Here is a 27,627-nt window from a genome sequence, read left to right on the forward strand (position 1 = left end):
GCCTGCCTGCCTTCGTCCTGCGGAGCCCGGGCCGGATATGACCGGGCAGGGTGGGCTGCTGCTGTCCTTGCGCTGCTGCTGCTGCTGCCGGGCTGCGTCGTGCTCCTTCTTCCACCTGTGGACCTGCTGGGGCGAAGCTGCGGCGGCGGCGGCGGGCGCGTGGCGGGGCTGCGCCGGGCGCACCTGACTGAGCTGGCGGCCGGTGGGAGCCGCGGGGCGAGGCGCTGAAGGAGAGCAGCGGGCAGCGGCGGCGGCGCCTCTTGGCCGCCCTCGCCCTCCTTCCTCCTGGGAGCGGCCCCCGGATCTGGACGGAGCTGCTGCTTGGCCCGCTGGCCGCGGGAGAGGCGGCCGAGAGAGAGGCGAGCGAGCCCGTCGCGGCCAGGCTGGCGAGGAGCAGGGGCATGTGGATGCTGGCCGCCGTCTTGCTCCAGAGCGTCCTGAATGGTGAGCGGCGGGCAGGGCGGCGGGGGGAGCCCGGAGGAAGGCAGGGCTGGGGGGCTGCAGCAGCCGCCGCCGGGGGTGCCTCGCCCCAGCATCCTGCAGCAGGTGGGGCGCGGCGGGCAGGCAGCACATCGCCCCCGAATGGCTGCCAAGCAGCTCACCTAGGCAAGTGATCCTGAGCGCTATATATCTGCCTCGTTCAGTATCGAGCCATGGCTGATGAAACGAAGAAAACTGCGCCCTTTCCGCCGTGTTAACGGATGCAGGATTGTACCCTACAGGGCATTTATCCGTATGAAGGGCATGCACCGCAAGCTTCTGGAAGGCTCAGTGTGGGGAAAGCTTTCCCCTTCTTTTCTGTTAATTTTGAGAAGCCGCATCACTTTCTGTGCTTCCATTCTACCTTTTGAACTAGTATTTCAACGTTCCGCTGCCTCATCAGACGTTGGGAATGGGGTTTGCTGTGAACTCATCACCCTCATTTATGTAAAAATATGCACTGATAAGCATTACGTCACCTAAAAAAAAAGGCTAGGGAGTCTTTCAATCAATTTCAAAGTTATAGAAGTGAAGTAACAGTGGAAAGGCAAAAGAATGAGCTTTATGTTTCTGCAAAGCTGCTGTTTCTTCATAATGTTTTTCCTGTGCATTTGATCAGAAGTCATGCATATTTTTTAAAGCCTAGGCAAAGTGCTTCTGTGGATGCACAGGTTTCCTTATCCTACTATCGCATTACTTTTAAAGAAAAAAAAACCAAACACAGTCAATACCAAAAACCTTAAGTGACGTTAAGGCTTTGAAGGAGGTGAAATAGAAATAATGCCATGCAGAGTGCTGCTGCTGCTGGATGCTCCTGTTCTATGGCATGCCCATTTTTCAAATTTGAGAGCGCAGCTCTTCTTAAAACACATTAATATGCTGACAGTTAAAATGGAAAGATTAAGCACACGATTTCCAAAATAGGCAAAGCAGACAGAATAGAAAAATGTTGCGAGTGAGAATGAATGAGGGAGAGAATTGTAAAGGGGGAAAGTGAGAGATTTTCCTGGAAGATACAAATAATTGAAGCTCCAAGCAGAGGCTGAGGACTGAATGTGGGATGAGGGTGCCTTCAGGTCTTTTCAGCTATAGCATGGATGGAAAAATACACTGGCAGGCAAGGTGTCCTTTAGAATGTGGACAGGCAGACTGAACTTGAAATTAAGCCATGAAGGAATGCAACATAAAATATGAGTAATGAGATGACTGGACTGGTCCTAAATATTTTGACATTTTGGCAGCCTTTGCAATATAAAATGATTAGGACAAAACTCTGGAAATTGTCTTAGCATTAATGGTGATTGCAACAAGTTCTGTCATTAAGATTTCTCTCCTCCCCTTGTTTAGAAATATGAAATAGTCTTAGCTTTAGTGACTGTTATAGGAGGAGACCTTTCAGAATACTCATTTAGAGAGGAAATAACAATGAAAGTCTATTTTTAACCAAGATTCTGTGAGCCTATGATAGCATTGTAAGAGAAATCACATCAATGGGGTTTAAATTGCATTGTATGACCAAGTTTATTTGGGGGGCTAGATATGTTAATGTCTTAATGCATTGCACCCATAGCCACATAATAAATATGTTTTTGTAGATAATGTAATAGCAACCCACAAAGAAAAATTAGTAATGTTCTGGTAGAGGTAAGGTTAGAGGGTAAAAGTGGATGAGTGTCCATTTCAATCCATACACCTGTATAATTATTAGAGTTTGTATCATAATTTTGTTCTGCAATTAAAAAAGAAAACAGATTGGAGATTACCTTTTAAAATTCATTAATTTATGAGGTGCATGAATTGTACCAAAGTATAAGTATACCAAAGTACGTGTGCACATACAAATATAAATAAGTGGAACAAGAACTGTGCATAAAATACAAATTACATCCCTTATGCACAATTCTATATCTTAAAGTAGTAGAAATGTCTAAGACATTTAAGTTAATTTTCTTTAAACATTGATTGAAATTCATGGCTTTTTTCATCTGAATATGCAGGAATGAATACATAAACTAGTAATCAGAATACTTATATTTCTATAAAGCTTCTTTAAAGGTAATATGTTGCAGTACATGAAATAAACTTGTATTATGAGGGAGCTATTAGGAATGTGTCTAAAAAGAGTGCAATATTATTGAGACCTCACACTTCCCTGATAATAAATGTTGGATCATTCACTGTGATTGAAGTTTTAAATTAATTGGGTAGTTTATTCTTGCTATGATCATACACGTCACTGAAAGAAGAATTTTATTTTTTAAAACCAATTTGCATGTGCTTGTCTCAGAATTGATTATTTTGTGGCAGTGTTCTTGGCTGTGTGATGAAAAGTCACTCATTTGACTTTTAACACATTGTTAATAATTTTCTTCATTTAGAACTTCCCCAGAAACAGTAATGCTATGAACCTTAAAGCAGCTGCAGGCATTGAAGGTTATAGAATTTGTGTCCATGTTTCAGTTCACACTAGAGTAAAATAAGTGTGACATGGAAGGCTAGTGACAGTATTAGTTATGATTTATATTTTACCTAAAATTGTACATTTTTTAAAAAATTGCTGGTCCCAAATCTGCATTTTGCTACCCTAAAATATATGTGTAGGCTTAGGCCTACCATGTTACAATACCAAAATTGCTGTCCATTGCTATATTGCAATGGAGAAATGAATAGTTCTTCTTGAGCAAAGTCTTGCTCATTTATTATTATTTAGAGATTATTATTTCTAGTTCAGCTCTTAATTTGATTTCTTAAAACACAGACAAAATGTGCTGTTAATCTTGGATGCACATTTTCAGAGCATTTGTGTCAATCCCCATGATGCTAATAAGAGTCATGCATCTACAGCCTTCTCAAAGCAGCCTTTACAATTTCAACTTTTGCCTGCTATGCCAAGGTGTTCTAGAAATGACTATTTATCAAGTGAAGAAAAGGTGGGGGTTTTTTGCAGTTAACATTGGGCCTTTGTAGATGAAAAATGCTTATTTTAAAATTGACCTTGAACTACTTGCATGTTTTAAATTTGGAAATTTACCGTAATTTTAGAAACTCTGGAGCTTTTTATGATTGGTAAAACCTGCTAATATTTCTCTGTACAATGCATCCTAACCTAACCTGCTGCCTTTTTTTGCCACATGCATGTGACTAAGGTCCATTGATGCTTGGTTTTTTTAAATAAAAAATCAATGGAAAAAACTAGGATGTAACTGATAAAGTAGAGGTACTGCTAAAAATAGATTTCCGTTAAAAGAAAATAGACCACTAGGTATCTATAATGCATGATTCTGTATCTGCACCTGTCTATCTTTTACTGACTGGTTGTGTTCAAAAAAAATGTTGCCATATTAGAATATTGCAATCATGGGGGAGGAGCCAAAGTAGAGGAGGAAAAGATGGCACAATAAATTAAATGGGGGCACCAGTGACACAATCCAGAGGAGCATCCATGGAGCTGCAGGGACTGAATGGAGCTTATTCAAAAAAATATTAAGATTTCTGCTGATCAGCTGTTTGATGGACAAGCAGGAGGGTGGGGAGAAGAGCCTGAATTCAGCCAGCCCTTGCTCCTCTTCCCAAACAACTGGTGGACGTCACTTGGATATTTGTGCCAAGCTTTTTTGTGCAAAGGCTGCACGCAGGCAGCCCTGGCTGTTGAATATCGAGGGGAGCACCACACCCAAGCCTTGTACGTGCTCATAGTTCCCCTGCAGTGAGAACTGTTCTGTGGGAAAGGTTGTTTCTAGGCATGCAGTAGCAAATAGAAAAGGGGCATTTTGAGATACCCAAGCTTCTCCAAATATCATTGAAATAATTGGCACACATATACAGATACCGATACGAGTAGCCGCTTCATAAGGCGTAGATAGTAAGAGGATTATGTGGTCAGTGCTATCAGTGTGGGGAAACCAGTTCCTCTGATCCACACTGACCTGCCATAATAAAAACACATTCCTTCCTAGCAGTGGCTGACCACAGCTGACAGGCATGACATTTCCATTAATTAGGAAGCCAGATGCATTTCAAAGAAGCTATTCTTCTACGTATTGAGTGGTGGTCCAATCACAAGGCACTTTAATGTGCCCCCAGACCTTTTTTGATGGGTTTCGCCAGAGACATAATGAGGCAGTGTGCCATTACGCTGCCTGTGAGCCTGTGCTGTAGGACACTAGTGGGCAGCAAACCACACAAGACTGGGAACACGTCGCCCGAGCAGCAGGCGGAATGGAGAGCAGCTCCTCCGTGGAGGGGAATACACAATCACCTTTTCAGATCCCATCTCTACTTTGCCATTTAGTGTGTCGCTTAATAGAGCGTATGGTTCTGCTTTCTTTGCACTTCCCTTCACCCAGTCAGTGCTTGAATGCTGCTTTTAATGAGGAAGGGAAAGGCAAGAGAGAAGACTTTTGTATCAAACATGTAAATGTGCATTGCTCTAAGTCGCAGTGAAGGCCAATCAAAGGGAAGGACAGAGGAACTGGTGAGAGGGAAGGCTTGGGAAGCATAGATTCCCCCCCCCCCGCCTTCATGGCTTGTCCTTCAGGCTCTTGGAAGCAGGGCGTTGCACTAATGATATCTGTGTTAGAGAGGAGGATAAGGATGGAATCCAGAGATTTCAACCCATGAAATGCTATATAGATAACCAGCCTGAAACAGCAACTGGCAAAGCGGCGTTAAGGAAAGGGGGTTGGCAAGCAATGCAACTCTATTTGAGGTACATTACGTATATTATTTTTGGCAGTGTGGTTTAATTTTGGGCAATATGGTGAAACATTCATCACATTGGATATAAATCTAAACTGGAAGCAATGTATGTTATAGGAACCTTGTTTCTTTTCCTGAAGTACCCAGTATTTTTTTATTTTTTTTTACATTTACACACCCTGCCTTTCCTTAGTCTAGGTGCTACGCATGGTTCTTTTTGTCTTATCCGCACAACTGCCCTGCAAGGCTGACTTGAAATAATAAGTCATCAAGTTAGGGAATGTGAACACTGGTCTCTGGCACGCCAGTCATAACAGCACACTGTTTCTCTTATAAAGGAACGGAGTTATACGAAGCAGTGCTGCATCCTTCATGGTGGTTATTGGTGTAGCAGTTTCAGTGGCATTGACAGTCTTCTGTGTGTTCTGTGTTATGGCCCACAGGAAGCCTGCCTGTATTTGTATGTATCAATCATTTATTGTATTTGACTAAAATCCATTACAAATCCCTCAATGTATTTACAATATTTGGGTTGCCCACCTGCAAAGTTAGTGAATGAAGGCAAGGATTCTTGCATTGGTATCCTTTATAAGGCTTTGTGTGCATTAGAGTTTCTTCTGCTGCGTTTCAAGTTGGATTTGCATTTTGCTGTACACCAGAGATGGGGCAGAATGTCTTCACTTGATGCACGTGACTTGTTTGGTTTCTCCGTGCTTTCAACCCTGCACTCCACTCCTAATCTGCACATGCACGATGGCTGTCTCAAATGTACACACCTCAGTTTAACTGTGAAATGAAAGTGGCTTACGTTTTCAAATCTGATGTAAGCCAGTTTGGGGGAAAACACATCAAGCAGCAGGATCTCTCAAGAACCTACTGGATAGATCTGGATTGTGGCTATTGTCATGTATGCATGGCTTCAGACACCTGTAGTGGGAGAACACTGGAGCCAGAATTAAACAGTAATGTGTACACCGTCTTAAGTGTAACATGTTCCATTGGATTAAATTTGACTTCTATGTAAATTTTATTTATTTATTTCATTTATATCCCACCTTCACTCTAAAGATCTCATGGTGGCATACATAGTCCCCCCTTTTTTCCTTGCAACAACCCTGTGAGGTAGGTTGGGCTGAGAGACTGTGATTGGCTCAAGGTGACCCAGTGAGCTTCATGGCCAAGTGGGACTAGAACCCTAGAATCTCCTAGGTCCTAATCCCTGACTTGAACCACTACACCACACTGACTCTCACATCCTTAATGCATTTAGGATTCAGATGAAGGAAGTTAATTAAAAAACTGCAGCTAAATATTTTGGAAGGGCATCAAATTTTTGATCATCTTTTCTTATTAGTGTAGTGTTAAGAGCATGAGCTACTTAGACGTTTCCACTTTCATCTTTCAGCTCAGTCATGGCCACACTGCGTATAATACTGATTCGGGTTACAAATATTGTAGTAATTAGTCCCGTAAGTATGTAAAGCACTTGGGAAAGGTTCTATATACAGCGGTACCTCGGGTTACATACGCTTCGGGTTACATACGCTTCGGGTTACATATGCTTCGGGTTACAGACTCCGCTAACCCAGAAATAGTACCTCGGGTTAAGAACTTTGCTTCAGGATGAGAACAGAAATCGTGCTCCGGTGGCACAGCAGCAGCGGGAGGCCCCATTAGCTAAAGTGGTGCTTCAGGTTAAGAACAGTTGCAGCTTAAGAACGGACCTCTGGAACGAATGAAGTACGTAACCAGAGATACCACTGTAATGCTAGTTATCTGTTCAGGTCTGCATCTGTGTTTTAAGACTAAATGATTAATAATGTGAATCATGGTCAAAAGGTGTGCCAAAGGAGGAAAAGCAAGAACAAAAAGGAACACCAACTCTGGCAAGAGAAATGCAAGTAGGCTAGAAGTGTGGCCAAAGCCCTGTCTTCTGCTGGGAATCAAAATACCGGTAGTATTCAGACCCTGAGTTACCAGCTTTGCCAGAGTTTGTAAGTGTGTTGTGTGCTCACTGGTGTGGCAGTGATGGCAGGAAGCAAGGGCTGGATAGGTTTCTGTGTGGCCCTTGCATGCCCCCACTTCCCACTTTTAGCCAACCTTTGACAACCTGTGTTACTATCTGCCCACTAGGCTTTTTGGCCTGACAGTTCGCCTCCACTGGTTATTGACCTAGGAGTGAGTCACAAAGACGTATGCTGGCAAGACATTGCCTTTGGAAGCTGTTGGAAGGACAGGGTAGAAATTCCCATAATAAATAAATACCAGACATGCTGGCAGGAAATTGGATTGGCGTATCCACAAAGCTCTGCTGTGCCAACGTATCTAAGTTTGAAGAAGTCTATAGGAATTGTGTTTGTGCCATTTCCTCTGTTTATCCAGCTGGGGTACCTGGAGTGTAGAATTGCACCCAAAGGAGATAAACGCACCCCAAGAGTCTGTGTGAATATCCTGATAACATGTAGTTAAGCATGTCACAGATGAGCCATAGCAAACCCTGGGTTAACATGATGTCCCCCACCCGCCTTCATTCCTCCAATGGGACGACTTCTGTTGTCTGAACTGACAGACTGGTTCATGTCACATGATTCACTTGAAATAAGACAACTTGAGGTTGTGCTCAGACAGAATGACCAAAGACTTGGGTCTATAGATCCTATACTGCATGCAGAGGCACATTACAGCTTTTGAAATAGTCACCATCTTTTTCTGAGTAGCATGTGTAGGAGTAAATTAAATTCTAGCTGAAGAGGGTGTTCTGTAACTGAACACAGTTTCATGCAAGCTAATTGTGCACATAACTTGTGTAAAGACTGGGTATTCAGGCACCGAATTGCACTAGTGTGTCCCCCCTTATGCTTTTGGCTCTTTGGATCGCGGCCAAAGAGATTAATGAGTCTTGCCTGTCTCTCTATTTAAGCTATTTTTACTCAGAAGGCAGTGAGGAAGACTGAGCCAGCAGTCCTATTTATAGAAAGTCCTTTTTAAATACGCTGGCTTTGAGGAGAGTCACCTCCATACTAAATGCCTGCTGTCCTAGGGCTTGTCTATAATTTGAGAAGAAGAGATTAAATTAGGAATTGGATTAGCAGCAGAATATTTTGGGGCTGAATGCTAATGATACCCACAATGCATTGCTTTAAGATTTCAGAAACAAAGCCAGATGAAAACAAATGGGCATCAGGCTAGGTTGATGAAATACCACTCCAGGCATCTGAACCATGTACTGCATCATTCTAAAATGAAGACTGAGCACATGGTTGTTAATCTAATGATGTTGACAGTAGAAGCAGCAACAGAATTACCTTCACTGCATGTGATCTTTTCAAGGCTACTTATTGCACAGGGAAGATGCTCCTGTCTGGCGCCAGTGTCCAAATTCTAAGTTCTGCCGAACTGTAATATTATTTACTACACAGCTTTGGGGTGTAGGCTGCTGCTTGCATGTCTACAGTTTTCATGTGGTATGGTTTCTTATTGATGTTCCATCAAGCAAATATTTTAAAATTAACAGAATATTGCCATGATCTTGGAAATGGGCTACTGAAGCCATTGTGGGAGTAAGTTTTAATACAATAGCAAATCTCTCTTCCTGGAAAATGTGAATGCTATGTAAAATAGGAACAATATTATTTGTTAGCAATTTATTCTGTAGTAGCTTCATTACAGTCTGAAATTACTGTGAGTTCAGTGAACTTTTTTGGTATTTGTGAGTTCTGATTTAGTGTTTGATCAAGAATGGACACTGGGGATAAATCTTGTCTTGCACACCTGACTACAAATTTGTTGGAAAATTAACCCAGTTTGTGGAAGGTCTGTGTACTCTGTGACTATACTAAAGATATATGCTTCATTAATGTAATTGCCATTTTCTGAAAAAAATTCATGCTGAGCTGGAAGAAACAGTGCAAACTGTTTTCAGTGCTGTTCATAATCAATATATAACAGATTTTAATCCAGTAATTTAATATAGCTCTTAATCTTGTGTGTGTGTGTGTTTTAAAAAAGATTTTAAGTGTCAAGATTTGGGGGAAAAACAAAATTCAAAATGTTTGTGTTGAAGACAAGTTTTTTTAAAAAAATAATAATCTACAGATTTAATTGATTGTCTTCATACTAATTTTAATTGTTTTGTTTTTGTGAATCACTCTCAAAGCTGTTTGGTTGAAGGGCAACATATAAACGTATAAAGTAGATCAAAATAAATAAACAATATTCAGCCATTTGTCTCCTGAATAGGGATGGGGAGAAATTCAATTCAGTTCACATTTAAAGGCTAACCTAGCTAATACACACTTTCCAAAACAATGTGTGCATTGAAACACAGGCATTCTTTGAAATCCATACTGCTCACAATTTTGCAGTGCAGTTCTCTGACCAAGTAATGTGTACAAAAAAGCACATAAAAAGGATGCATAAAAATGCATATATTAGTGCAAATAGTGTACAAATGAATTATATTAGGGGGCATTGCTCGCGGAAATGTGTGTATTAGTCAAAACTGCATATACAAATGTCTGTAATATGAAAAGTTTACACTAAAATGCTGATTTTTTAAATTAAAAAAATGCAAATTGCTACAGAACTGAATTTAAGACTGGAGAACCCAAATTGGCAGATTTGTCCATCTTTACTCCTGAGTAATGCAAGTTAAGTTATGGTGTGGGTGTAGGTCGGTTATTCACTTAATGACTTCATTGGTACTGGGAAAACAAATATGGCACGTTGTGTATTGTTTCAAAGGGTTTGCCACACAAGTGACAGCTCTCATTTGTCAAAACGCCCACCAGGGAATTGAGAAGTGAATGCTGGATCTTGTCAAGGAAGACTTCTCTGATTGCACAATCCTCAGCCTGCTTACTTTGAAGTAAGTCTCAAGTTCAGTAAGACTTGCTCTCTAATGAGCTTGTTTAGGATCACAGCTTTAAGTTGCAGAATTGTACCTGTTTACCTGGAATTAAGTCACAGTTTACCTCTGAGTAAAGATGCATAACATCAGACTGCAAGAGCATCTATGTACTTGCGAGCAAATAGAGCACATTTTTGTATGTGTAGGCATCCTGCTTGACCTTGCAGGAAAAGGACTCAGATAATAATTTTTAGATATTTCCCCACAGCTTTATGCATGCCCCCTCCCCATGCCTCCCGGCTGTATAGCTATAGAAATATATCACTAATATAAAATGTGACATGCATATTTGGTTAGTATTTTTTAAAGGAAACCCTTTCTTCAAGAATGGAAAAATACAAGCAAAACCAGGCAGCATATACTTGAAGGCATTCCCTTTTTGGGCCACGCCATATGATTCCCCCAGAACCCTGTTTTTCTTTTAATGCTGGATAGTAATTTTGGCTGCCAAAATTCGTCCTACTTGTTCCAGATAGTGCTGGCAACTTTTACAAATCTCTAGAAAGCACATACTGTATACTTCTTTTCTTTTTTATGGCAGTGGCTTGTTGGTTTTTAAATCAATGTGACTGTTCTCTTGCTGCTGTACACATCCAAAGGTGAAATTATTTGCAGGAATTATGTGTTCAAAATGCCATTTGTTCAGAGTTTAGTGCTAAACCTTGCATTTTTCAATGGTGGTGTATAAGTTGTATTTTGTTGGAAGTGTTATTTGTTTTAATTCTCAGTGAATTTGGTTCGTGGCTGCCTATAAATGGTATACAATAAATAAATTATAAAGCTAGTTTAGCTTTCAGCCAAGTGCTGTGGGTTTTTTCTCAGGAGCAGATCTCCATAGTTCAGTGATACTTACTTGTGAGTAAGAGTGCATATGTTTTGATATGTTGCCTGCTTTTTATTTCAAATGTAATGTTTATTTTGAAACTTCAGTCAGATTATTGCATGACATTCTTAGCTAATTTAAATCGACATTATCCCTACTGACCGTCTTATCCCTGATGATCAGGAAATGCTAAATGTGTGTAGTATCTAATTATAGCCAAAGCACTGGCATTGAGGTTTGGCATCCTTGGGCACCTGCCAGGGCCCACAGCCTTTAGTTAAACATTTTTCAGGGTGGTTTACAATTTTCCATAAAATACAATAAATAAGCAATAATCTGGGAATAGACCAATCTGTCTGTTTTGGTTTCCTCTCAGTTTTTGATTTTTTCCAACAGAGTAATTTGTATTTACACACACACACCCCACATGAAAATTCACCAGCATTTTAGTGCAAATTTCTCCACATGAACACATTTTTGAATGTTGTTTTGGCTAACAAACACATTTTTGCATGGACTTTCCTTAATAGAATGCATTTTGCATATGATTGAATTGAATTATTTTCACTAATAAGTTCATTTCTGTGCACACTTCCCTCTAATAAAGGCACCTTTGTACTCATTGATTGGCTGGAGAACTGTACTGCAAGATCTGGGGAAGTGTAAATTTCAAAGGGTAGGTGACTTTAAGTACATATGTTTGAGAAGTGGGAGTTAGATGGTCTGTCATTGAAATGCAAAACAAAATTGAAGTTCTCTCCATCCCTGCTAAAGTTAGTGGTTTAAAAGGTTGCAAGTGGATGCCTGATGCCTAAAAGACATTGACATTCAGAATGCCTCTCTTCCACATGTATTAGTGGCAGAAAGTTGCATGCAGAAAGTTGTAGGCTCCATCGCCAGTATCTCCAGATAGAGCTGGGGAAGACTCCAGTTTGAGGAGTCTGGAGGAAAACCGCTGCTGGTCACTGTAGACCAGGCATGGCCAAACTTGGCCCTCCAGCTGTTTTGGGACTACAATTCCCACCATCCCTGACCACTGGTCCTGTTAGCTAGGGATGATGGGAGTTGTAGTCCCAAAACAGCTGGAGGGCCAAGTTTGGTCATGCCAGCTGTAGACAATACAGTGTTGAGGTAGATGTGCCGATGTCTGTCTGTCTGTCTATCTATCTATCATCTATCTATCTATCATCTATCTATCTATCATCTATCTATCTATCTATCTATCATCTATCTATCTATCTATATCTATCATCTATCATCTATCTATCTATCATCTATCTATATCTATCTATCTATCTATCTATCTATCTATCTATCTATCTATCTATCATCTATCATCATCTATCTATCTATCATCTATCTATCTATCATCTATCTATCTATCTCTATCTATCTATCATCTATCATCATTTATCTATCATCTATCTATATCTATCTATCTATCTATCTATCATCTATCATCTATCTATCATCTATCTATCTCAGGCAGCCTCATTTGTTGCTGTGCATTAAGGACAATTGTAGGTACACATAAATGGCAGAAGAGAGGCTTCTTATAAGCAATCAAGTTTAAAACTGCCAATACTATTGCTGAGGATAGTTGCATATTGCAGTGAATAGCAAAGCTCAAACTTGTGCATTCTGCTCCTTAAATCTTCCTTAATGGAAAGCAGATTGTTAATGTTCTCTTAATTATAAAAATAGCGATAGCTAATCAGGCAACATCACTACTGTTAAAGAACAGTTTGCGGTGCTGATGACAGACTTCTGTTGATGCCAGTCTCCACTACGGAACTCTGCTCCCTCCTTTCTTTTGAACAGGGAGCGGAGTGTGTGTGTGTGTGTGTGTGTGTGTGTGTGTGTGTGTGTGGATATGGTTAGAGAGAGAAAAGAGGGAAATAAAGCAGTAACTGTGGATTATCATGTGGCACTAACATTCTGGGTACCCCAAGGTGTTCCTTTGCCTTTTCTCTAGCAGCTTTCCCCCTCAAGTCATTATGCTAATTAGTGTTTGATCAGATGATTAAATTATAATTCGATTAATCCTATGCGCTAAATGCTCTGAATGAATGCATTTTCCATCGCTTGAATGCTTTGCGTTTAAGAGCTCCTGTTGCAGCCTGATGCAGAAGGCTCTCTCCCTCCCCCTCTCCCTTCCTCCCATCATTTCCTCTAGTTATTGCTTTTTATGTTAAAGGCACTGTAGCTTCTCTCATGACATGTTTGTAGGCCTTTTGTTTCTGCCATGATTGTTCTTTTCTTCTTCTTTCCAGCTCCTAGCTGAAAGGGGTCCTGGATACTTCATCCCTTTACACAGTTCTCTGCTCATTCTATGCTGAAGAACTAAACTAGCTATATTTCCTTGCTATATTTTTCAGCCTGCATTTTTCTTAAATCAGTAGGAAATGTTCTGTTTTATGAATGGGTACATTTTCTTAATAGCGAAATAGCTATCATTGGTTGGAGCCACCAAACGTTTGGGTATCTTCTCAATTTGGGTTTTACTGTTTGCCTAGGACAGCCATTCGTCAAACCACAGCAACACATTTGCAGCTGTCCTGGTGGATCAGGCCAATGGCCCTCCTAGCTCAGCACTCTGTCCTCACAGAGGCCAATCCAATGCCTATGGGAAGTCCACAAGCAGGAACCTGAGAGCAGCAGAATTCTCCTCTCCTGCGACTACCAGCAATTGGTATTCAAAAGCATACTGCCTCCAACAGTGGAGCTAGTCTTACACAGAAATGTCAGATTGTGTGGAATGTAATTTACTCCCATGTAAGTGCCCATAATGGGACGTGGGTGGCGCTGTGGTGTAAACCACAGAGCCCAGGGCTTGCCGATCAGAAGGTTGGTGGTTCGAATCCCCGTGACGGGGTGAGCTCCCGTTGCTCGGTCCCTGTTCCTGCCAACCTAGCAGTTCAAAAGCACGTCAAAGTGCAAGTAGATAAATAGGTACCACTCTGGCGGGAAGGTAAACAGAGTTTCCGTGTGCTGCTCTGGTTGGCCAGAAGCAGCTTAGTCATGCTGGCCACATGACCTGGAAGCTGTCTGCGGACAAACGCCAGACCCCTTGACCTATAGAGCGAGATGAACACGCAACTCCAGAGTCGTCCGTGACTGGACCTCAGGGGTACCTTTAAGTGCCCATAGGAGTGCAGCCTAGGGGTTGGATGCAAATGAGTTCAAATCGGAACAAACCCATTGGAACTTCAGTGAGTCTACTCTGAGTATGTATAGCATTCGATACAACCCTAAAGCTTTTACAGCCTTATGTGTGTATACAACATTAGTCAATAAATTACTTTATCTGGGTCTGTTATATGTAAAAGAATAATAATCCTGTGTACAGTTATGCAGAGTGGAGTTTACTTCTAAGTAGACCTGCACGGTTTAGGGAATTCTCATCTGAGCTGACCATGATGAACATTTAAATGGTGTAGTCTTTGTTCTGGTACTACACTGGTAGTTATGGCTCTTCCATGCGAGCCACAACTCTTCTTTTTTAGGGGGAGGCAATCTATCAGTTGCTAGTGGGCAGATCCATAAATAAAGAAAAGAAAATGGTCAACCCCTGGCTTAGAGGATTAAGCCAATGATGTACTTGGAATTCAGGATTTACATTAACACTACCATTTCGTGTTTTAAATAGCCAAGACTAAAGACTGACTGTTCCGGTGCTTAACTTTTTAAGTTAGTGCTGTACTACAGGAATGTTTCACAATGATCATTGGGCCCCTTGGTATGATATCGGACAGTGGGAGGCTGCTTGAAGTGTTAGTTGGTTATTAAGGATGATGATGTTTCTGCTGTACTTTACAGTTTAAATAGATGTGTTACTTTTTGCACTTTTTCCTTGTAAACTTCTGTTCTGTGAGTTTTCAGCCTCTGAAGGAAAAAACAAGTAGCAGATTGAATAAAGAGATGGCCAAGATTGCTTTTGATTCCCTGCACCCGAACGTCAGCAAGATGAGCAAGGCAAAATGGACACTAATGTTTCCCTTCCTCTCTTCCCCCACCAAATGTCATTTGTTTGGAATGTTTCTAGGTTTCACCCTCTAGTTCTGTTTTTTTAAAGGAAACTTTTCTGAATGATAGCATATGCTTTACCATGTATCACAGTACATACATGGAAAAAAGTGGGGGGAGAGTATATACAATGTGCTTGTGCTCCTAAACAGCATTTTTATGTTTTCTGACGGTGCTTTCAGTCTGTTGCTATTTCCGCGTAGGATTCATTCGCATCCCAGAAAATACAGGCCGCACAATTGTAGTTTCCCCAAAAGATCACACTTTTTTTAGTCATCAGGATGGGGAAATGCAGTTGAAAATGTGGGATCACATGTCCTTCGATGCAACATCTTCTAAGCTTTCCACGAACAAATGCTCATTAAATAGCCTTTGGGGCTGGAAAGATAGCCCTGCCCTGCTTTAGATAGGATGAAATGTGCTAGAAAATGTTGGTTATACTGGAGGTTGTAGTGGAAGTTGAAATCTATTGCTTTTGTTGCTTTACTATCAAACCTTTAAACCCCATCTTCATTAAACATAAGAAAGCAGAACTGTTCTGTTTGTAGAATGTTGGCAGGTGTGTGGTCATTTCATACTGAAGAGCCCAGACCACAGTTTATCACCCTTTTTTGCAGACTGTCAATATTGTGCCCACTTTGCTCTGCCCTTTCATTTCCCCTTTGAGGATGAAACTCCAAACTGCAACAGTGGGGTAGGGAAGTGTGAGAGGTATGTGGCAACTGATAATTCTAATTATATAACATAGTTTAGTTCTGAACCTACTGATTTGCTGTTGGAAGACTTTCTCTATCTTTATCTCAGACTTTTGGGTTAAGGGAATGACTGAAAATGTAGCTTCCTTCCTTTCTTCACTTCCTCATTTTCAGGGGTGAGTGGGGAACTAAAGCTTTTCCAAATATGTCTTTGTTTCTCTGCACAGTAACTGTGTAACATATTAGGAATACATTGCCTGGAAAATGATGGCAACCTATTTGAGCCACAGACCTATTCTGTCTTGAGTAGAGATGGGGGAGAAAATGAATTTAGTTTGTATTTAAAAGTGAACTTGCACTTTGTGAAACAATACAGGAACCGAAATATAGTCATCCTCCAAGAACCGTATTTGTCCAAATTTCTCAGTGCCGTTCTCCAGCCAAGTAATGTGTACAAAAATGCATATAACTGGGGTAAAGTGTGCCCAAAAATGTATTTATTCAGGAAAATAACGTGCAGGATTGCATTATATTAGGGGAAATTGCTTTGCCAAAATGTGTACATTAGGCAGAAAGGTGGCTGCTGGGGGAAATTTGCGCTAAAATGCTCAATAACTTTCATGATATTTTTTTTAAAAAAGAAATAATAGCTGCAGAAATGTGGAAAAAAGAATATAAGATTGGAAGAATAAGTTACTGAGGGAACCAAAATCAGCAGATCTTCCATTCCTAAGCTTAAGTCTTTCCATGAGGTAGCAGAGATGGATTTTTGAATCCTGTTTTGTTTGCAGAGGGCATGGCTTACTTAAGGCATTATCCTCTGAATTCTGGGTTTCCTTCTCTTTCTCTTGTAGGTCTCTGCACATAAATAACATGGCAAATGTTTGGCCTTCTGAGGTGAATGCTAAAGCGATGCCATCAAAGACATTTGCAAATTAGCCGTGTTGGAATTGATGGCTGTAATTTTTGAAAGGAGTTCTGGATCAGAGCCAGAATCCTTTTGTCACTTTTGTGGTGTTCTGAAATCACAACAAACAGCTGGTAGATCTGGCAGATCCCTCCAAGTGGATGTTTTGTTTTGCTATTCTCACTTTTCTCTTTGGGGAAAAATTATTGTGTCATCATTTACATAACACTTTTAAATGTGCAAAGCCCATTGCAGTTTTCGTTGTCCTCGCAAGAAGTTCAACCCAGTGAGGTGGTCCATTGAATTTCTCATTTTTGGAGAAAGATGCTTTCAGCTTGTATAAGAATAGGGAATTGCATCTCCTGTAGGCAATTCAATTTAAATAGTCACTATTCTGTGGGTTCTCCGTCAAAGTACATACGGCAGGTTCCAGTGTTACATGGTGTTTTAACCATTTTTACAAGTCTTATAAAAGAAGAACGGAAGCAGCATACAAAAGGGGATTCATTCGCTTCTGTCCCACCTGATGCACTGCTGTTTTAGTACACAAGAACTCGGGATGCAGTTTCTCAAGGAGGAGAGCCTTGCTAACATGACAGTAATTATTTATTGATCACACTTTCTTCCTGAACATCCTCCAAGAAATTCCAAACAGTACTTAAAGGGTTATTTCATTTTATCCTCACTACTCTGCAAATGTCTTCCTGAAGCTTACTTGGCAAACTTCATGGCTGAGTAAAGATTTGAACTGGTGTCTTCCCCATCTGTGCCCAGCACTCTGTTTAATCATAGAGTGGTGAAGATAAAATGTAGTTGGATTAAAGAAGCTGCCGGACTACAGCTCCCATCATCCCTGAATATGGGCCATGCCAGCTGGGGCTGATGGGAGATGGAGCCTAGCACCATCTCAATGGATGAGGAATTTGTGGCTCTCCAGATGAAAATGCAGAATTCCATGTTGGGAAGAGAGGCAAGATAGTTTGAGTAGTACAAGTACACGCACACACGCACACACACGCACGCACACACACACACACACACTCTTTCTGGCTGTAGTTCATTGATTTTTTTAAAATAAGGTTATCACTTGTGTGAACTGTGGCTGATTCACATGTGAACAGCCATCATTTGATGATGCTTTGGTCCAATGTCTCTTTACTCAGCTTGCAGCTGAATGGGTGAACTGTTTCCATGGAAACATACTGCGGTTGAGGTGATGATGTGAAAGCTTTAGGGGTGCTACTTGACAAGTGGTGGCTGTTGCACATGTATTTATTTATAAAAATGCTTGTATCCTGCAATTTCATAAAAAAACAAAAATCAAAGTGGTGTTCGACAAGTATATTTGCTGCAGACCTCAAGTGTTAATATATGTATGCATGAACTATCACCCGAGAGTTCCCTGGTTTGCCTTCTACTCTTAAGCTTTTGTTTCTTGAAAACCTGGAGAATTTTCCTCCTATCATTGTACTATGAATCTTAATTTGGTTGGAATTTGACTCATCTGTATTGCCTACGTGAGACTGCTGATAAAGCAGTTTCTAAGATTTTTTTCCTTGAAATGGGGAGAAGAGTTCAAATTGCTGTATATTTCCCAACACGTTTAAGAAACGCAGAATGTTCGTCCAAACATGTAATTTTTAGTAGTACTGTACTTTTTAAAGCTTCTTTTCTATCTGGATAGTCTCTGGTAGATGCTATCCAAAAGTCACTTAAGATGTTGCAATTTGCGTATCTGTGAATATGTATCTCAAGAGGAAACAATATTTGGAAGAGCTGGGAAGATTACTTACCTAGCCACAATGTTGCCACTGTCATATTTTACTGAATAAGAGTGTTCCCTGATAGTTCCAGTCTCCCCTTCCCTGTGTCTGTCATGGGAAGTGACTCCCCACAACTGAAGGTGCACCATCATTAACTCCACCCAGAGACCACATGGTTCTACAGCTGCCCCAACTCCCACTGACCATACATTGAGCATGGGCAACTGAGAAGGGTGCACATGGACCTCTGTGCTAGAGCAATATCTCCATTATGTATTTCTTGCATTTGTTTCCCACCTTTCCTCCAAGGAACTCAAGGTGACATTTATGGTTCTCCTTCCCCCGTTTTCCCCTCCCAACATCCCTGTGAGGTAGGTTAGCCTGAGAGACAGTCACTAGCCCAAAGTCACCCAGTGAACTTTTTGGCTGGGGGAGAAGTAGAACCCCAGTCTCCCAGCTCTCAGCCCAGTCACTCTTACCATTGCACCACACTGGTAGACTCTGCATGATGTGGGAGTTGTGGGTGAGGACACAGTGGCCAATGGAGCCTACACATGTAGAGCTCTACTTCATGTCAGTGAGTGGGGCTGGGGAGCTGCATGGCCTGCATGGCAAAGTTAGTGGTGGTGGGGCTCTCCTGCCCCTGCAACTACAGAGGCCTGTTCAAGTGGTTAATGTGTGCAGAGATCTCCTTATGTTGCTCTTTCCTTTTAACAGTTCATCTCATGCTTGCCATAACGTGAAAACGTATTTGTATGAGCCAAGAGCAGAATTTAACAATCCTGGCTGCATGAGTAGTAGCAGCCGCAGAAGAGCTCTTGTGCAGCCATGAGCGATACGGTCTTGCTTTAGCAGCCAATTATTTGTGCAGTATTTCCATAGAAACCCAACTGACTGTGGCAGTGACTCAACACATTTGGAGCTAAAGAGCACCAGGCAGCTTTGTCAGGAACCCGCCGTTTGATAGCGTAAACCACAATGCACTTGCGGCATAATATTAACCACGTTTACTCAGAAGTAAGTCCTATTGAATTAACTGTGGCTTTCCCCCAGGTAAGTGGGATTACAGTTGTTGCCTTAGCGTAACAGAATCATAAAGCTGGGCAGGATCTCCAGTTCACCAGTGCTTGAGACAATTTATTAAAAATCATAGTTGGAAGGTACCCCAAAAGTCATCTAGTCCTCCCCCTACCGATGCAGGGGGCTTCAAGGCATCCTTGATGGCTGGCCATCCAGCATCTGCTTAAAGACCTCCAGTGAAGCAGAGTCTGATCCACCATCTTCGAAGGCAGTCTGTGCCACTGTTACTCTGCTGTTGTATTATCAGGAAGTTCTTCCTAATGTATAGCTGAAATCTCATCTCTTGGCACTGAAGCCCAGGGTTGGTCATCACTGCTCCCCGCCGGTTTCCCCCTAAAGACATGGTACAGTTGTACCTTGGAAGTCAAACGGAATCCTTTCTCGAAGTCTGTTCAACTTCCAAAACGTTCGAAAACCAAAGTGCGGCTTTTGATTGGCTTCAGGAAGCTCCTGCAGCTAATCGGAAGCCGTGGAAGCCCTGTCGCACATTTGGCTTCCAAATTTTCAAACTTGAACAGTCACTTCCGGGTTTGCAATGTTCAGGAACCAAAACTTCAGGAGCTAAGCTGTTTGACCTTCCAAGGTACGACTGTCCTTGTAAAAAACTGGGGGATCCTCCAAGTCTGTTGATAATTTCCACATGTAAGGATCCACATTTGGAAAATGGGATCTGTTTGTAGTTTGTAGATAAAGGATACTATTTTTTAAAATTATAATTTGGGAAAATGAAATGATTCCCGAAGGGGAATTGTGTTGATTAATATTCCAAAGGCAAAGAACCCTGACTGGTGTCCACAGTTCAGAATGCCTGTTATTGTACTGTTTTTATGGACTTGGTCCCACCTGAAATGGCAGGTTAATAACTTTTTTCTGACTGCCAGACATAGGTTATTTTAGTCAAAAGGAGATTCATGAAATGCATTGTGTGGTCTTTTGTTCTTCCTTGTTTTTAAACCTCCTTACTGTTAATATAAATGCTGACAAATTGCATGGCTGTAGCTTTGAAACTCCCTAAATGGTATGTTTGTCAAAGCCTTTACAATGAAATGCTTACTGGGAGAACCTCTGCGGTGGAGCTGGGGGAAGGGTTCTAATTATTATGCATCATGACACAATATATTAATGCATCATGGTTGCTTTTCAGCTTTTTAAACACTTGTTATGGATGATGAGGCTAATATAAATGGGCAGACAATGAAAGCTGCTGCAAAGCATTCTTTTATGATGTCATATACTGTTTCTAAGGAATTTCTCTGCAGCCATTCTTAGCAACTGAATAGTGTCCCTTCCTTGAAAAGGGCACATTAACCTGATTTTAGGTGATGTCAAAGGCAAAAGTACTTGAATATGTAACAAGCCACTAGTTTGGGAATAGGAGCATTTTCATTGTGCTTGTTATTTTTCCACACATCTAAGGTGACAGCAAAATAATGACTTAATTTTACAAGTTTTGATTTTATACAATTAAGATAAAGCTGAAAAACCTGTCCTCCTTTTTCCTTGCCGGTAGCCTGGGGAGGAAAGCTTATCATTGATGACAGCAGGCCTGCTAACTGATGACAGTGGATCTGATAAAAGCAGACCAGAGGGAGCAGTGGGAGAGATTTTCACTGGGGCTCTGCTGGAAGAAGAAAGGGTTAAATATCTCCTCCCTATACACAGTGATCCTGATGAAAATTGGGGCCCTCATCATCTGCTGTTCACTGTTTTTTCAAGTGATGTGTTATCACTGGTGATGTATAAATGGTCACACCTAGTTTGGTCCTGAACAAATTCTAAAATCTCAGTCTCTTCTCCTCCACCCCCAGCCTGCAATATTGGGAATAATAAAGACTAACCTTACAGAGCTGCTGCAGGGATTACAAGACAATGTATGGAAAGTGCTGGGGACACTTTCAAGCGCTTACATAAATGTATGTGCATTTTCAGTGGAATATGTGATAAACTCGTGTTGAGTGAGAGCTGCATGCTAATATTTTCTCTTAACAAATTTTGATAATATCACAACTTGAAAAGAAAAGGGTTTTGTATTTCTTTTCCCACACAAGGCCCTTGCTGTTGTTTCATAAGGCAGGCTTAATACTAATAAAAAAACATGGGAGGGAGAATATTCTTTTTGAGCCCTAATGGTTTGGGATTCAGAGGTCCCTGGATCAATTTCTTGCTGGAATGGAGTTCTTGCAAATAAGGATAATCCTTCATTTGTTGTTTACTCACTTGGAAATGTTTCCATATTTTGCATTGTCTGCCTTTGCCTTTGCAGCTTCCCCCGCTGTTACTAACAAAAAGAATTTCTCTTTTTACTTCTTCTTTTTTTTTACTTGTGGTTGAGAGGGTGATTTTTCTTCTTAGACGAGTTTGTTAGTAGCATACAAAAATTTGATTATACTTGTACATATTCGTTTTTGCCAGAAAACATTTTCACTTTCTAAAATGGTTAAAGGGGTGAGGATTGTTGGGTCCATCGGTCAAATGTGACCCTCCATCCAGGCCTCTGTCAGGTTCTGGGACAGGCATAGGCAAACTTGGCCCTCCAGATGTTTTGGGACTACAACTCCCATTGTCCCTAGCTAACAGGACCAGTGGTCAGGGATGATGAGAGTTGTAGTCCCAAAACATCTGGTGGGCCGAGTTTGCCTATGCCTGGTCTGGGAACTCGTCCAAGGCCACACCCCTTCCTAAGCCTCACCAGCCCTGCCCTACTCCCTCCAAGAGAATTTTTGCCTGGCTGCAATGTGTCCTTGAGGTGAGAGGCGATATCTCTTTCTTGTCTATACGGAGAGAGCTGTGTGTGCATGGCTTGAATATAGGCTCTTGTACAAACACCGGTATCACACCTATTGCCCTACCTACTTTCCCATTGGCTATGCTCACCCCTGGTATGCGGGCTCCAGAAGGTTGCTGGCCAGGAAATGTGGCCCTTGGGCTGAAAAAAGTTTCCCCGCTGTTGCTTTAATGTTTTGAAGGGACTTTCTAAAAACTAAATTAATTTCCAGCCCTTGAAGGTGGTGCACAGGGAAAAATAAATAAAACATCAATGAAATAAACTCAAAACCAAAAAGAACTTCCATTGAGAACAAACACAACTTGCCAATTCCTGTTCTCACTAGTATTGCAGAGTATTAATCTTAAAAAACAACAACCCGGCTTTGGCTAGCTGATTTTGCACATACCAAGGTTGCCCTTTCTTTTTGTTGTGCCTTATTATAGACTTCTACTGTTCATTTAATCACCAACTGCTAGAGAGCTATGACACTGTCTCAAGCTAAAAAGATCCTTGGCAGTAACCTAGCAACACTACACTTTAGAGACTGCATTATTGGTTTGCAGATAAATATTTGTGTGGTGTCTTTTTTATGGAAGGCATTCTGTGTTCTTTCAGGGTTATATGACATTTATAAGGTGGTGCCTTAAGCTAAGTGTTCATTCTGTTTGACCTAGACAGTACCCAGAAAACAAAGGGCGGAATTCACCTTCTGCTTGCACAATTTTCTCCCTCTTTCTCCTTTGCCTCCCAGAGTTGGTACAGTGTGGGTTGGGAGAAGCCCCCCAAACAGCATGCAGCATAGGGGGAATCATTCTGTTTGGCAAGTTGATAATTTGCAGCAAGAGAATATTCAACATAGTGCTGCATTGAAATCTATCCACTCTTTTATGCTAAAGTTTGTTGGTCGTGATTGAGCTGCCCCAGTGCATGCAGGGAAATCCTGGTTGGTGCATTTCTCTTCCTGATCAAGAGCAGGAAAATCTCTATGTAAAGGACTTTAGGTCACATCTGTTATGCATTTTCAGGAAATATGGTCATTCTTATCTAGAAAATAACTTCTTGAGAAATTTTAAATCAGCTGTGAAATTGTATATCATTTCCATACTTTATATATAATGTTTTTAAATTTGCAGGCATGTATGTTGCTCAAACCATGATGTAATTCAATTGAACTTTTGTTTTGTTCTATCTTGAGAAGCTGAGATACTAGGTTATGCTACTTCAAAATGGAAGTGTGTGAATATTAGGAAATACAAAGCTGCATCATACCAAGTCAGTTCATTGATACGTCTAGATCAGTATTGTCTATGCTACACCAATTGGCCGTGTGGTTCTCCAGTATTTGAGACAGGGCTCCTTCCCAACCTACAAGATGATGCTGTGGTTTGAAACTGGGACCATCTGCCTGTAAAACATGTGTTTTCCTACTGAGCTGCAGCCTTTCCCCAGTTGATTCAAACCAAACTCTATAGAATGTGTAGAAAATATTGTTTGCTTTACAGGGAATTTCAAAAGGAGCACTCATGATAGCAAGTTGACTCTTTTCAGAATTGGGTGAGTTTGCAGATACGTATTATTTACAGCATTGGAGAATATATTGCACTGAAAACAGAAGGTGAAGTCTTTAGAGGCTGCACTAAAAAGGATTGGTTTGCTTTATAACTCTTCTTATTTTGTGTTGACTTCTTTGATTGTTAAAATGCTTTATGTTTTGCTTTTCATCCATAGAAGTCTTGTACAGTGGTACATCGGGTTACATACGCTTCAGGTTACAGACTCCGCTAACCCAGAAATAGTACCTCGGGTTAAGAACTTTGCTTCAGGATGAGAACAGAAATCGTGCTCCGGTGGCATGGCAGCAGCGGGAGGCCCCATTAGCTAAAGTGGTGCTTCAGGTTAAGAACAGTTTCAGGTTAAGAACGGACCTCCAGAATGAATTAAGTATGTAACCAGAGGTACCACTGTATCTGGTTCACCATTTTCCAAGTGTGCTGTTCTTGAAACCATTGAGTTACCCAACACTCTAGGTTTTTTCCTCCTTTAAAAATAAACTGGAGTAGGTGAAGTGATCAAACCCATTTTGGATTGCCCCTTTCCCTGCTCCCTAGTATGGACCATTTCCCCATTATTTAACATTATTTAACTCTTAGAGTTAATTGAGACCAACCACATCCCAAGCTGTGTGTTCAAGAATGGCTATCCTTCTAGCAACTTTTTTATTTTTTCTTTCTGTTGGGATGGAGAGTGGCTAAAGCTTCTCCACTGGCCACGTGTCAGGGTAGGATATCCACATTTTCTGAAGATAAGTGTGAGGTTGGTTTAGTTTTTTTTCAAATTTTGGGACTCCCATTTCTTAATTCATGCCTTAATTCAAAGGAATGCCTTACATTCAGCTGTGATTTGATCTGGGATTCTCAGAGTCTCCAGAGAAAAGTAAAACAAAAGTGACAAGGGAAAAGCCATCATCCATTGTTGCCTGATGATAGAGGTTTTAAAAATCAAGCACTCTGGTATAGCCTGGCTGTGTACAGAGTAAAATCTAATTAATTTTAAATGAGCTGAATAAATAATTTAACTGCATCGCTTACATCGCCTCTTATAGTTTAACTCCATGAAAAATCATTTCAATTAGAAACTGCTACTCAGCCTGATATGCAAAGAGGCTTCAGGATGGATGCAAAGTCTTTAGATTACTTTTAAGTGCGAAAAGTCTTTTTACAGCAGGGATGATATTAAAAATATAATGATGACTACTAAAGGAGAAGAGGAGAGAACATCCACTTATCTTTCCTCTGATAGGGTAAGTGAGTTACTTCAAAATGTATGAATTAATAAGTGTCTGACAGAGGGAGCCCAATTTGTCAGAAATGCTTTGGCTTCATGTGTCTTCATGTTATATACAGGACATCGGTACAGCTTCCACATTAATCATACAATTGGAAGGGACCTCATGGACCATCTAGTCTAGCCTCCTGTTCAGTGCAGGAAGTTCAGAGCAAGGACATGCCAATGGAGGACTGTCTAACCCTGTTTGAAGACCTCCAATGAAGGAGATTTCCCCCTATCCCCCATAGTAATTGCAAGGCTGCATTCAGATGTGGGGTTTAATTACACTAGTTTTACTAGTTATAATGCTAGAGCTTCTGTTCTAATTTCTAACATTTATTTTATACTGAAGTACCTGTTGAGTTTATGGAACTGTGGCTTTGTGATTGCATGGTGTTCCATCCTGGATCCCCACACGTGTTGTTGGAGCACGTGTAAGCCCACTCTGCCCTGCCCCTTTTATCACATCTTTATGAAGTTTTGGGGCCACAGTTTGGTGCCATGCACAAGTGTGCAATTGTGCATCATTCAGATGTTCCTAAATTGGGAGTTGCCTTTGCCAGCATGTTGCACTAAATTCCAGCAGTACCTGTGTGCCCATAACAATAGATGTCATCGGACCCTTCACTCCTCCTCCTTCCTTTTCTGGGCTTGTGTGCGTCTGTTCCCGCATGATTCACCCCACAGTATGCCATCTAGAATTTTGTTCTGTGAGCAAAACTCCCATGATATTATGGGTTTCCAGTATTGCAAATGGATTCTCTCCCCCCCACCCCGAAAACAACTAACATGGACCTGAGCACTATGGTTCTGCTCGATTTCCAGAAGTGGATTTTAAAAATGAGCCACAATGACTGTATTAGAAGAAACAAACTTTACTTAGCTGTGTGCTACTGCAAAACTATATACAAAAACTGAAACTAGTCAGATACCCCTTAGTTTCCTTTCCCAGGGCAACTGGCAGGTGGATTGGAGCCTGGCAAGGATGGTGGAAGCAAACTCCTTGGAACTATTCATTTTATTGAGCAGTGACTGGGGCCAGGCTGGTGTTTGCCTTGCCATGATGTTATTTCTGGGAGGCAGTCTCCAAGGGCCCATCATCTGCTGACCACTAGTGGAGGCCTGGATATGCTTCCTTCTGTTCGGCAGCCCCAGGACAAGAAGCTGTGTTTGAAGATGAAATATTCTGCTTAGAGAAGGTCTTTTCCTCTCTACTTTAGTTTCAAGTAGAGGGGACTTTGTCAAATTTCTCTTATGCTGCGACACGAGGATTTCATTGCGCTGTGGACCTCGTAGCCTATCTATCTTTAATGATGGGATAAGTGGCTTCCCGCCTTATGCGCTCCCTGCCGGAAAAGATGAAGCTACATTTCTCATGAAACATGTGGTGAGCAAGTGCTGTGAAAATGCTGTCTTGCACAAAGTACATTTTTGTGTAGTTCTTGAGAAGTGCATTTCTGAAGTTATCCAGAGGAGAAATTAGAGTTTGACTGATAAAGCTGAAGGGCGTAACCTGTGGGACGAGTCTTTGCATGATCAAAGAATGGCCTGATTAGCACATAATGCTAAACCATAGTTTCATGTTACAAGAATGAGCCACAGTGAACCCTGTCTTGCATCCTTCTCTCCTGCTCTGTTTGTCCAGTGTATGTCCACAAGGAGATTGGAAGCTTCCACAGATTCTAGATTACCCACAGTTTGGGTGTTGTTTCAGTCTTAAAATGTGGTTAATCTTAACTGAATAGTTAAAACACATCAGCTTTATAAGCCTCTGAACTTCTCACAGTCACACCATCCCATGGTTCACCTAGGGCTGCCATTAGTCCAAGGTATTCCTATGTCCTTAAGAGAACGAATATCATGTACAGTGGTACAGTCGTTCTGGAGGTCCGTTCTTAATCTGAAACTGTTCTTAATCTGAGGTACCACTTTAGCTAATGGGGCCTCCCACTGCCGCTGTGCCGCCGCACGATTTCTGGTCTCATCCTGAAGCAAGGTTTTTAACCTGAGGTACTATTTCTGGGTTAGTGGAGTCTGTAACCTGAAGTGTCTGTAACACGAAGCGTCTGTAACCCGAGGTACCACTGTAGTGGATATAGTGCTGCTGGATTTTGATCAAGACCTGCTTTCAAATCCATGCTTTCCTTGGAATCTCCCAGGCTGGTCTTCAGTTAGTCTCAATCAAATCTTAACATGCAGGGCTGTTGTAGGGATAAAAAGGAGGAATGAACACTGCCCTGCAGGGAAGGTGGATTACTGTATACATGTATTAATTTTTATTTAGAAAACATTATAAACCACTTAAAAAGCTCTCTGAGTGATTCACAAATAAAGTAGAAGATTAAAAACACAGCCAGCACCCACAAAACAGTTAATTAAAAAAACCAAATACACGTAAAGTAGTTACTGCGAAAATGCAACTAAAATCAGTAAAAAATGTAAAACAAAATTAAATGACTGATTTAATCACACCTTTGAATGCAAGGGCTTATGTTGTTCCTTTGTAAATCTGTGATTTTAATGCTTAGGAAAGTGTATAATATATTTTCATCAATAGGCATTTAGAGCTAATGAATCTCAGCAGCAACATCCATTCGACTCACATTCAGTTTTTAATGTCACCAAGGCTGCTTTGGACTCTCCTGTACTCCTC

The 27,627-nt window shown here is 41.2% G+C and overlaps 1 protein-coding gene across 1 annotated transcript in view; it reads left to right on the plus strand.

Moving 5' to 3' along the window:
- The first annotated feature begins 217 nt into the window (after positions 1-217).
- Positions 218-27,627, plus strand: part of DSCAM (DS cell adhesion molecule) — a 317,172-nt gene continuing 289,762 nt past the window's right edge. The window contains exon 1 of the mRNA XM_081908715.1: positions 218-444. Coding sequence (XP_081764841.1) covers positions 402-444 — 43 coding nt within the window. The 5' untranslated portion in view covers positions 218-401. The remainder of the gene's footprint in view (positions 445-27,627) is intronic.

This window comes from Podarcis melisellensis (genome assembly GCF_964234715.1).
Source record: "Podarcis melisellensis genome assembly, chromosome: 4".
NCBI lineage: Eukaryota > Metazoa > Chordata > Lepidosauria > Squamata > Lacertidae > Podarcis > Podarcis melisellensis.